The sequence below is a fragment of the Lissotriton vulgaris genome, chromosome 5, assembly GCF_964263255.1.
Source record: "Lissotriton vulgaris chromosome 5, aLisVul1.2, whole genome shotgun sequence".
Classification (NCBI taxonomy): domain Eukaryota; kingdom Metazoa; phylum Chordata; class Amphibia; order Caudata; family Salamandridae; genus Lissotriton; species Lissotriton vulgaris.
Genome location: NC_141693.1, coordinates 841,725,021 through 841,738,115, shown reverse-complemented (window position 1 = coordinate 841,738,115; position 13,095 = coordinate 841,725,021). Strand labels below are relative to the sequence as shown.

The window sequence follows — 13,095 nt, the reverse complement described above, 5'->3', positions numbered from 1 at the left end:
TCAGTTAATTTGCACCACTCTTCAGGACCGACTAATGTGAAAAAGGAACCTGAGTCAGCCATAATGGAAATGTGATTACCATTTACCCCAACTAGGCAGTAGGGCCGCTTTACACTGGAAGGTTGAAGTTTCAATAATTGAGACACATTTTCAGGAAGGCTGGAATTAGGAAGTGTACTCCTCTGTTTTGGGGAGCTTTGCTAAATACATCCTCAGCAATGGATATTTGAGGCACATTTTCAGGACCGCTGGGATTATGAACTGTACTCAAAATGTTATGGGATGCTTGGACAATTGCTTCATCAGTACAGGACAACATCATGATTTCATTACCATCCTCACTATCAGAATCAGGATCTGCTTCAGATTTGGCTTCAATAGAAAGGACTTTTTTGGTATGAGGTTTAAAATTGAAATTGCTGGGTTTAGTCTTGCAAACCTTAGAGAAATGACCTTTCTTTTTGCATTTAACACAAAAACTATCTAAAGCCGGACAAAAAGGAGCATTTCCTAAATGACTTCTACTACCACACCTGTAGCATTCAAGTGGTTTACGTTTGTAATACCTAGTCTCTTTTTGGACAACAACTTTGTCAACAGCAAGAGCATGTACCTTAGTATCAAAAGCCATTTGATCCATGTAGATTCAATATTTTTACCTATTTCTAAGGCTTTTTCCAAGGTTAAGTCTTGTGTAGTTAATAATTTCTCTTGAATCCTTTTGCAATTAGTTTTCTCAACTAATCAATCAATCAAACATTTGTAAAGCGCCCTACTCACCCGTGAGGGTCTCAAGGTGCGGGGGGAGGGGAGTAGCTACTGGTCAAACAGCCAGGTCTTGAGGAGTCTCCTGAAGGTCAACAGATCCTGGGTCTGTCGCAGGTGGGTGGGGAGGGTGTTCCATGTCTTGGCGGCGAGGTGGGTGAAGGATCTGCCGCCGGTGGTTGTTCAAGATTCTGAGGGTATTTCTGTGGACAATGGTGATTCCTCCTCCTGGCCTGTTGGTGCGGTCCCTGCGGGTGATCTTGTATCCATCCGGGATGGCTATGGCAACGTCGCGTGCCGATGAGGAGTTCATCTAGGTCTACGCAGAAATGCAAGGTCCGGGGAGGATGAGTCGAGAAGGTCCCAGAGTTCGATGAGTGCCTGTGGATGGAGTGGGTGTTGAGCAGTATGCATCTGAGGTAGTTGTGGTCCCCTTTGGTAGGGGTGGGCAGGACGTGCAGGTGTGCGCTGGCAGGTGTAGCTGCAGTTTCGGCAGGTGAAGGGTCCATGGGTGAGCTTTGGGGTGCCTGGAAGCAGGTGGAAGATCGGCCGGCGTTGAGTGCATGGAGGGTGTTGGCATCGTAGCGGCGTCTGGCATCATGGTGCTCACGGGAGCAAGGGTGTTCTGGCGCGGATGGGCGCAGACAGGTTTGCCCTAGGGCGCGCCCGTTGTGCAACCACGCAGCGGTCACCATATTGTAGGGGAGGGGCGAGGAGATGGGAGGCAGGAGCGGGGCGGAAGGGGGAGCGGGCGACGGGAAAAAACGGAGGGCAGATGAGGCAAGCAACAGCCCACAGCGAGGGCCGTATGTGGTGAACAGAGAGCATTGGAAGGAGCACAATAGCCAAAAACAGAACAACAGTCTAGACGCTGACACAGCACACAGCACGGCCACACAAAAATTACACAGCCACAAAAATTACGGAAGGTAAACACCATGCGGCTGAGGGCGACCTGACCCAGGATAGTTCTCAATCCTGAACGGAGAGGGGCTGGCCGGCTGCAGGTGAAGCAGAGCACCGCGTCGCTACAGGGGAGAGGAGTGCATGCCTAGACCGAGGTCTGGGAGTCACATGCGCTCCCCGCAGTGATTACCATAATGTAGGGGAGGGGCGAGGAGGTGGGAGCGGGGTGGAAGGGGAAGGGGGTGGGGTCGGCGGGGAAAAAACAGAGGAGAGACCAGGCAAGCGACAGCCCACAGCGAGTGCCTTTTGGGGTAAACAGAGAGCAATGGAAGGAGCACAAAGCCAAAAACGTTACAACAGTCTAGACACTGACACAGCACACAGCGCGTCAACACAAAATCACAACAATTACAAAGCTACAAAAATTACAAAGGCAACCACCATGCGCCTGAGGGTGACCTGACCCAGGGAAGTCTTGAACACTGAACGGAGAGGGGCTGGCCGGCTGCAGGCGGAGCAGAGCACCGCAGCGCTACCGGGGAGAGGAGTGCGTGCCTAGACCGAGGTCAACTAATTGATCTCACAGCATTTCATCATGAAACGTTTTGTAGTCGCAAGTGGAGGTGAATACCCTTAGGTCACTTATAAACATATCAAAAGGTTCACCAGGTAACTGTTTCCTCATTTGAAACTTGTGCCTATCCATGATGATGTTACACTTCCTTTAAATTTTGAGTCTAACATCTTTATGGCTGAGGGATAATCATCAATAGCATGACCTTCACCCATGACCACAGTAGGAGGCAAATGTTTCAAAACTTTTCTCCCTTCTGTGCCCAAAGAGTGACGCAGTAAAGCAAACTTTTTCTTTTGTGTGAAAACTTCTGCTTCAATGGCTTCTAGGTAAGCCTCAAAACCTTCAAACTACAATTCCCATTGTACAGGAGGATATCGAGGCGTGGAGAGAAAGGGGGAAGTACGGATTGTTGCATGCTGACTATTAAAAAAAAAATGCAAATTGTTTATGAAAGAGACACGTTAGTGATAGATTCCTTAGAATATCCCCAGGCGTCAGACTTGATCAGGAAACCTTTGCGTAGCAATACCCCTGCGCTTCGGGAGGCGTCGTCCGCGACTCCGCGTCCGTCGTCGGCGTTAGCGCCGGAATGACGTCGCTGGAGTACTTAGTCGCCACCCTCGCGCGCTGAAGTCAGTTCTTCTTTTTTCTGCGCCAGCTAGCGTAGATCCGGAGAAGCTCTACCCCTTAGTCACTTTTTGACTAAACTTTTTTGATCTTTTGATCTGTTTTTCTCGAGTCGTTCGACTCCTACGGTGCCGGTAGGGATGCCCGGGTTCAAACCCTGCTCCAAGTGCAGCCGACTGATGTCCGTTACCGACCCCCATCGCAGGTGTCTTCAGTGTCTAGACCTCGACCACGATGAACGCACCTGCTCCGACTGCCGGGCTGTCTAAGGGTAAGGCTAGGTAGGAGCGGTCCGCGAATGCGGCTTAAGCTCCGGCAGTCGGCCCCACGCCGTTCAAGGTCCCGGTCCCACAGGAGGTCGAGGGACCGGTCGCGGGGTCGGAGCCCTCGTAGTTCAGAGAGTCGGTATCAGTCTTCGGGATCAAGGTCCTCAGGTAAGAGGCATGAGAGGTCGGAAAGGCGTCATCGTTCTTCCGACTCACCCGACGCTCGCACGACGCGGCCGGGGGTTCGGGTGACACCACCCACGCGGCTCCGACGGAGTCATGGGCGTCGCAACCTGCCCCATACCTTCCGGCCCCTGGGCACGATGCGACGCCAGAGGAGATCGAGCGGTACCTCATGGCCATGAGATCTCTCCCTCCTCCGCCGGGCTCCGTGGCGCCTTCGGGCCCAGCGGTCCCGGCTGGGGGGCATAGCGGGTCGGGTGCTTCGGCCCCGGCGCCGCAGGCCCTCACTGGATTTGATTCCGGATACGGGTCGTCGCCGGTCGACCTCACGACCTCACCGGCGCCGGCTCCTAGGGTGTCGCCCCCGGTGCCGCCGACTGGCGATGCCGTCCCCGATCCTGCCCTTGATTCGGTTCCGGCGCAGGAGCGGCGCCGCTGGGCGCCACTCTCGACGTCGTATGGAGACTTTTACTTCCACGAACCGGCCCCATCCTTTGAACCTGAATTTCAGGTGATGGGTGACGTGGGAGATTGGAAGGGGTCTGTGGACCCTCTGGCACAGGAGTGCCAGTCTCAACAGGACTGGACATGTGAGCTTGGTGATGCCAGTGGACTGGAAATTTCACCAGACACTGATTTTGTCTCCCCTCCAACCGTGGCTACGGAGGAGGGGGCTGCCTACAGTGTAGTGTTGACGCGGACGGCCAAGGCATTGGGCCTAGAGCTCCCCGTTGCGGCCCTGAGGACTAACCTCCTCACTGAGGTCCTTAAAACCGCAGGCAAGCTCGGCTGAGCCTCTGCTGCCGTGTAATGTGGCCTTGTGTGATGTTCTTTTGGGCACTTGGTCCAATGCCGCTACAGGTCAGCCTGTAGAAAGGAACGTGGCCAGACGCTACTGCCCGGCCCCGGGCGACCCTTGCTTCTTGTCCACCCACCCCACCCCGAGAGCCTGGTTATCCAGGCCTCTACTTCCAAGACCGCATTCCCAATGGCTCCGCCCGATCGGGAATCCAAGAGGTACGAGCAATTTGGTAAGAAGGTGTTCTTGTCCCTGAGTTTGGGACTGCGGTCAATCAATACCGCATGCCTCTTGGGCTGCTACACCCACACTCTGCGGGACACGGTCGCGGACGTGCTGCCACAATGTCCGGAGGAGGCCCAGACTAAACTCACCCAAGCCCTTGCGGAGGGTCGAGATGCGGCACGCTATTCCATCCGGTGTGGGCTGGATACCACGGACTCACTAGGCAGAGCGATGAAAACGACGGTGGCGGTTCGACGCCACGCCTGGTTGAGGACCGCCAACTTTTCGGCTGATGTCCAGGCCACCCTTCAGGACATGCCGTTTGATGGCCGTCGCCTCTTTGGCGACAAGGCAGACCATGCGCTTGAGCGTTTTAAGGAAACCAGGGCTACTTCCAAGTCTTTGGGCCTCTCAGTCCCACGCCAGCAAACGGATGCCTTTCGCTCTTTTCATGGCCAATGAAGGGGCGCTCCCACATGTGCTGCCAGCCACGCACTGCAGACTAATACACAGCACGGTGGCGGCAGTCGGGGACAACAGCGAGACCAGTTCACACCTTCCCCTGCAGCATCCGCCTCAAAACCCTCCTAGTCTGTGCTTTCAGGGCCATGTGACGCCAGTGTGGCGCACTGGCACGTCGGACATGTGGGTGCTGCAAATCGTCCAAAGGGGCTACTCCCTCCCCTTCGAGGCGACCCCTCCAGCCATGCCACCGCAATACCACCGCGTGTCGGGGATCACTTGCAACTTCTGCAAGAGGATACAGCCCTCTTGCCAAGGGGACCATCGAGCACGTTCCTGGGCCGGAAGTAGGGTGAGATTGTTACTCCCACTACTTTCTGGTACCCAAGAAGGGCAAGGGGCGCCTGCGCCCTATCTTGGACCTATGGAACGTCAACGGCTTCCTCCGGAAGGAGAAGTTCAAAATGCTGACATTGGCTCAGGTCTTAGCTGCCCTGGACCCGGGAGACTGGATGGTAGCGCTGGACTTGCAGGACGCTTATTTTCACATCCCCGTCCTGCCGTCTCACCGCCGTTACCTGCGGTTCACGGTAGGCCACGAGCACTTTCAGTTTACCGAGCTCCCCTTCGGCCTTACCAGCGCCCCACGGGTGTTAACGAAAGGGATGGCGGTGGTCGCAGATCATCTGCGCAAGTTAGGGGTTTAAGTCTTCCCCTACCTCGACGACTGGTTGTTGAAGGCGGGCTTGCCCCAGACAGTCGTCAGCCACCTCCAGACAACGGTGGACCTCCTGCACCAGCTGGGGTTTTCCATCAACGTGCCGAAGTCACACCTGTGCCCCTCTCAGAAGCTCCTCTTCATCGGAGCGGTCCTCGACTCTGCGCAGTTTCGGGTTTATCCTCCCGAACAGCAGGTCCGGAATATTCAGGCTCTATTTCCAATCTTTCAGCCGTTATCCCGGATCTCGGTCAGGTTGACGCTGCGCTTCTGGGGCTGATGGCCTCCTGCATCCTCCTGGTGCATCACGCCAGGTGGCGGATGCAGGCTCTGCAGTGGGACCTGAAGTTTCAGTGGGCCCAGCATTAGGGCAACCTGTCCGACCATGTCTTGATCTCGGAGGGCACGGCGAGACAGCTGCAGTGGTGGCTCACGGACCGCGATTGGGTCAGCGGCAGATCCCTCTCCCTTACCCAACCGGAGCACGTAGTTGTGATGGACGCGTCCCTCCAGGGCTGGGGAGGCCACATGGGAGAGGCGGAGATCAGAGGCCTCTGGTCTCCGGCAGAGTCCCGCCTCCACATCAACCTTCTGGAGCTGGGGACGATCCGGCTTGCACTGAAGGCATTCCTCCCTTCTGTCCGGGGAAGTGTAATGCAGGTGTTCACGGACAACACCACCGCCATGTGGTAGTGCAACAAACAGGGCGGGTAGGGGTCGTGGACCCTCTGCCAGGAGGCTCTGCACCTCTGGCAGTGGCTGGAACATCAGGGGGTAACTATGGTGGTTCAACACCTGGCAGGTTCTCTGAACGCCAGGGCGGACCAGCTCAGCCGAAGGTGCATGATGGATCACGAATGGCGTCTGAACTCGGACGTGGCGCAAGGCCTCTTTCTGCAGTGGGGAGAGCCTTGGTTAGATCTATTCGCCACCGAAGAGAACGCGCAATGTCATCAGTTCTGCACGTTGGAATTTCCAAGGCGGCACTCGCTCGGGGATGCTTTTCGTCGCGAGTGGAGTTGCGGTCTGTTGTACGCCTTTCCGCCTATGCCACTTCTGCCCAGAGTGCTGAAGAAAATCAAGGGCGACCGGGCCCAAGTCATCCTTGTGGCTCCGGACTCGGCGCGAAGGTACTGGTATCCCGAGCTACTCAGTATGTCAGTCGATCCCCCGCTTCGTCTGCCTCTTCAGGAGGACCTTCTGTCGCAGCAGCAGGGGACGGTTCTCCACCCGAACCTGTCCAGTCTCCACCTCCATGCTTGGGGATTGAGCGGCGACAGTTGGGGCCATTTGACTTGCCTCCTGAAGTCTGTACCGTGATTCTGGCAGCCAGGCGTCCCTCCACAAAGTCAGTAAACGCCTGCAGGTGGAACAGATTTGTGGCATGGTGCACAGCAAAGGCTGTGGATCCTCTCAATACCCCTCTTTCTGAGGTTCTCCTCTTCCTTCTTTGTCTTGCCCAGCAGGGCTCTGCTCTGGGCATTATCAAGGGCTACCTTTCTGCCCTTTCCGCCTTCTTAAGGCTTCCTGCTCAGCCTTCTTTGTTCATGTCCCGATTGTTAACAGATTCTTAAAGGGCATCACTCATATGTTCCCTCCTGTTCCTTTCGTGATGCCCCAGTGGGACTTGAACCTTGTTCTGACCTATCTGATGTGCGCTCCTTTCGAGCCACTTCATAACTGTCCTCTTCGTCAGCAATCAGAAGTATACAGGCCAGCATGAATCACATATTTGGCCATACCCTGGCCATCTTGAATGTTTTAAGTCAAGGAGGCCCTCAATTCTTCTAGAACCACTGGCAAAACCTTGCTTGCGATGTTCCAGAGTGTGTGTGTATGTATATGTCAGCAAATAGACAAACTGAGTTGACTGACTTCAACCCTGTCAGGCTGGTTGAAGAGGATATCAGTTTCCTGAATGTCTCAATCCTATTAGACTTTAACCAGGGAAGTTGTGGGGAGTGATTCAGGATTTACTATGCTTCTGAGGACTTGAACCACCAAACTCTTAGGGAACTGAAAGGCGAGTAAGAAAATCAAGGTCCCCGGGTGCTGGTTTGTGGCACCTGACCACCTCTCTCTCCACCTGTAGGCAAGAACATGGCTTAGATCAAGTGTCTATCAAAGTGTCAGTCTGTCACACTTGCCTAAAGTCAGCCGGATTAGTGAGGCGCTGAGCGAGAGGACGGTGACGCGGTGGAAGCGTCTCCATCTCCCGCCCGGACCACACCTCCCATCATTCCCTCTGTTCTTGTCGGCACGCGCGCACAGGTGACGACACGCAATACTCGGAAGCTTAAATACCGGCCTGTTGGGTTTGTCCCTTGCTGCGTATTCTGATTTAAGCTGGAGCAGGAGCAGAAGCGAGTAAGGGAGAGGAGAAACTGGTCTGCTGTTACGCTGCGAGGGTGGTAAAGGTGACGCAGTCACCGTTCTTGATCTGAGAAATTACTTGATAAGGTATCAAGCAAGTCTGGAGTCCTAGGGGCAAATCCTGAACAGCAACACCGAGGTGGGGGTGCCCAAACAGCTTGCTGTATTTACTCTGAAGAATCTAAGTGTATCTTAAATACTTGTTCTGAGTAACTATTTGGAAAATTGATTCCTTAACATTTCTCTGTGTGGAAATATCATATGTATATTTGGGCTGTGAGTGAACAGTTCAGATGGTAATTGGCATGAGCTATTAATGCCTTTAACGGACATTTAACATTGGAAGAGATGTCACTGACTGCTTTATGTTTGTTCTTTTGTTTTTCTTCTTAGCAGGGGATAGTAGTGTGTGTTGTTTACTCAACCTCCCCTGTGACGCCAGAACATTTAAATACTGTGGTGGGTAACGATTGGAGCGAGTGTTTGTGTGTGGTTCTTACCCATGGCTTGTTGACTATATGTTGATTGGTGTTTTCTTATCTTTAGAGAGCCTTCATGTGATAAGGTATCTCCAACAGAAATTCTCACAAGGCTTCATGTTATTTTCCTTTACAGGTAGTTATAGCATTTGTTTAATGGTTGTGTATCATGGGGTAGTGAGATCGTAGACAGAACATTTCTCTAATTGTGTTTCTTGTGTTATAGGTCTCTCTCCCTGCAGTCCCCAGCCATTCTTTCCCTCGCATCATCATTCCAACCCTCTGAGCTATCACAGCATCAGCGACAGGGGTGATTGAGAGGTGGACCCATTTGAGCAACAAACTGATTCAGGGAGTTTGGAATAAAACCTTGACATGTCAGGGCTTCATTGAAGTGAAGTAAGAGCTCAGAATAAGCTAGCCCAGGTTGCATGCTGTCTGATTGTTTTAACATCAAAAGAAGGCAGTATTAGGTGCATGACATCATCTGCATGTTAGATTACTGAAGCAAAGGAAGCACTCTTTTCCACTGGGGGCGCATGAGGGGAAATCAACACCATATCATGTGAAGTGTCATGTAAATCCATATATTAACAGTCATCATCATACGTGGAGGTACTTCACCTCTTTCATCACCAATGTTGTCTCCTAGAAGTGGTAGATTTTGATCAGATTTAGGAACAAAAAGATGATGGAGCCTCTGGGCACATCTCTGTAGTAGTGAAGGAATATTATTGAATCAGGCCATCGGGTGACTGGGCGCCATGGAGTGGAGCACGACTTGGGTCACCTAGAAGACCGAATGGACGGAAACTCGATGGCTCTTCTAGAAACTTTTGGAAACCTTGGCCTCATCCAGCACATTACCAAACCCACCCACATCGATGGAGACCTACTGGACCTGATTTTCTCCTCAATCAGCAATATTACAGTTGACAAGCCAGCAACTATGACCTGGACAGAGCACAACCATGCCAATTTAAGCATACCCATCCTGCACCACCAAAGACCTACCCCCACCAGAACCACCTGCCACAGCTGAAAGAGCATCTGAGAAGAGGAGCTGGCTTTGGCTCCCTCTGAGAATCGGCATGAGCACACCAGTAAATTGCCAAAAGCCATTAGGAACGCAACATCCAGGCTCCCCTCAAGCGCAAAACAGCAGCAAGAACCTGACCACAGGCCAGCTGGTGGGTACACAGCAGAGCTCAGGCTGACGAAATACCACTATTTATCATTGAAAAAGAATGTTTAGGTTTTTCTGACTTTACTGGCCAGTCCAACTAAATTAAGGTCCAGGTTATTTTTCTTTTTCTATTCAACATGGCTACTGCTATTACGAAAATAAACCATGGTTGTTTGTAAAAGTCCAATGACTCTGTAGCCCTAACAATAAATAATAAACAATACAGAAATGGCTTGGAGTGAGACAGAGTCTACACTCGGCCCCTTACAAGAGACTCATAACACATAAGTAATGCATAGAATACATAAATAAATAGAAAAAAATGCTAAGGTCCAACTTAGTAGTTCCAATGCATAGACGGAGTGTAAAATTGATTATATCTAAAGAAAAATGCAAAAACACTACCTGCTATGGCATTTTGTATGGGATTTTCAGAGGCACCAACACAACTAATAAAGAAGCACAACTGCACAATGAGAACTGTGAAAGAGGCCACAATAGAAGTGATTCAATCATTGACGAACCAAGCAATCAATGAAACCACATATTCTCAAAAATTAGTCGTGCAGCATAACAGTACCTTTTCTTTAGAATGCCGCTCCTTACAGTGTCTGAGCTCTTCTCCTCTATCATCTCGTCTTTCCTTACAAATGGACTCACCATCATTTCTGTCTGAATTTAAAAGAAAGAAAACTAACTGAACTAATACAACAAGTGCTTCATAAGTGTTTCCTGGAATATGAAATCAGAACAATAATCAATTTCAATTTCAAAATCTTTATTTTGGTTTATTGCAACCATAAAAGATACATGTTAAAACTTCTCATCAAAACTGTCAGCAACTAATTTTGCTACACATGGGGGGGGCATTTGGGTACATCTTCATGATCCACAATAAATGTAACATTAAAACTTAGTTACCTCAATAAATACAATAAAACATTTAAAATTATGTAAAAGCTAGGCTTTTTACTTTTTTTCAATACCGTATTGTTTAAAATTCGTAGGTCGCCGAACCTTAAATGCATTGTTTACAGCTTGTATAAAAAATTTATTAATATCATCACTATGAGTAGAGCGTTTATCAAATCGAAATTCATCAATAAGTGACCATATATTAATAAAGTGCAAAGTGCAAGGGTCATTAAAAGCAAGAAAGTTAGCTATAATTCTTAGCTATTACGATTTCAAACCAGTTTTAGCTCTTATGATATTCACATTGAATAGAAATCTGCTTACACAAAAAACAACCAATTGTGCCATATCGGTCTTCAATATATGTTCTGCCTCCCTACAGCGTCTAACATTTAAGTTTTTACAGACAGGTTTTATCCATATTTTCCTGGGGGCAGTATATGAGGGACAGAAAAATAATATATGTAGGTTATCTTCCTTAGCTTCTTTTGTACATAACGTGCACAGTTCACAACTCCTAGCGTCGTGGTTATTGCCCCATCTAGATTTATTGGCATTTGTCTGTAGGACCCAGTATCTGAATTTCAGAAACAAATATTTTGCTATTGGGGGTCGTACCTCATCTAGAAATGGTTCAAAATGTGCTACATCTTTAAAAAGAAGGAATCTTGATGTTAATGTTCCCATACAAGAACTATGTAACACATTATCATTGATGTGGGCCCAGAAGGATAACTTTAGCACCTTCCTACACGCCGCGGTGAGTTGTGGTGACTCATCCCAAAAGTGAGACAGGCCTATCTTCTTCATCCACAGTGCCACGTGTTTAAGCCATGGAATATCCTTAATTCGGTCCATTTTCATGATCTCCACCAGACCTTCTTTATAGTTTAATAAGTCTGGTGTGGACCAAATCCTCACCCAGAATAGAAGGGGGCGTAATAGAGCATGGTTATCTGTTCGTTTAATATTAAGATCTAGAACAACTGGAATCAAAGGTGTCCTTGCTTGGAAGGCTTAATAACTTCCGGAGGAAGTTGTTTTCTCCCAATTCAAAATTCTTTTTACAATGTGGCCCCCAAATTTCCACTCCATGTAGGGCAGCTGATACGGGCTTTAAATTTAAAAACCTCTAAGGCTGGGGACACCGCTTTAGAGATACTTGCCCCATGCTTCTTCAAAATGGGGGTTGAGTTTTGAAGCAAAATTGTCCTATTTTTTTCTAGTTGTGGCTTACAGTTCAGTTTTGTATCCAATGTGATGCCTAGATAGTTAAAACTATGCACATATTCCAATCTCTGACCATTTAACATTAAGTTCTTTTTAAAAGATCTATGTGGGTTTATTGATATGTATTTAGTTTTGGTAGAATTTATTTCAAGGCCTTTCTCATTGCAGTACATATAAATGGAATCCATTAAACATTGCAGTCCCCTAGGGGTTTGCGATATTAAAATAATATCATCAGCAAATAATAATGCTGGCACTACTTCACCTCCCAGCTTAGGTGAATCATTATTGCAACCGTCCAGGTATTGGGGAATATCATTTACATAAAGAGAAAACAAAGTGGGTGCCAACACGCACCCTTGACTTACTCCTTCTCACTGGTATTGCCTTTGTAAGTTCTCCCCTTGGCCCCCATCTTACTTTGGCAAAGTTTCCATCGTGGAGCCTTATTATCTGTACAAGCAATTCGACTGGTACTCCTAAGAGTTTCAGTGAGTACCACAACCTGTTCCGGGGTACCAGGTTGAATGCTGCCTTTAGATCCACAAAGGCAATATACAAACTGCATTTCTTTATATTTATGTACTTCCAACATATGCACATAAATCTAAACACTTGATCAATTGTACTAGTTTTTTTTCTAAACCCAGCTTGGTATCTCGACAATAGTTTGGCCTCTTCAATCCACTCAGTTAATCTACATAAAATATGCCTAGCAAAAACATTTGTGTGATATCAATCAAACTGATAGGGCGATAATTCGCTGGATCATATTGATTGCCCTTTTTAAAAATTGTTACAATCTCAGCCCCTTTCCATGTTTCAGGTATTGGTGCAAACTCAATTATTGCACTGCAAAGAGAATTTATATATGGTCCCCAGACTTCGATATCACGTTTTGTTATGACCAGGGGCCTTCTCCAATTTGACTGTCTCAATTGCCAACATTGTTTCTTGTAAACTAAAGTGCAAATTAGCAGCCTTAGCAGCAGTCTCTGTGTCTTCGGTTATCTCAAATTGCACTTCATTAGTTCCTGAGTAGAGGACGAAAAAATGTGCAACCCATGTATTTTCGTCAAGAAATAGATCTTTTGGTGACCTTCCTGTTTTGTTCCCTTTAGCTATCAGGTTCCAAAAACCGGCCTGGTCCTTGCATTTGGCAGCACTAATTAAACCTGACCAAATATCGTCATCCCATATTTTCTTTGCTTTTTCCAGGGCTCACTTATACTTATACCTTTTTTCCCTTATTGCAGTTGTGCTATTACTTTTAATTGCCTGGATAAGTTCTTTCTTTGCTACCTGACAATCTTTATTATACCAGGGATTTCCAAAGTCATTTCGGTAGTTGGTTTCTGCATTTCCTTCCTTAGGTATTTTGCTA

General features: G+C 48.8%; 1 protein-coding gene across 2 annotated transcripts in view; it reads right to left on the bottom strand.

Annotated features, from left to right (window-relative positions):
• The window catches only part of CCAR1 (cell division cycle and apoptosis regulator 1), a 1,290,009-nt gene that overhangs the window by 420,239 nt on the left and 856,675 nt on the right, over positions 1 to 13,095 (bottom strand). For both annotated transcript variants that reach the window (XM_086922386.1, XM_086922387.1), the window contains exon 20: positions 10,147 to 10,238. In XM_086922386.1, coding sequence (XP_086778512.1) covers positions 10,147 to 10,238 — 92 coding nt within the window. The remainder of the gene's footprint in view (positions 1 to 10,146; positions 10,239 to 13,095) is intronic.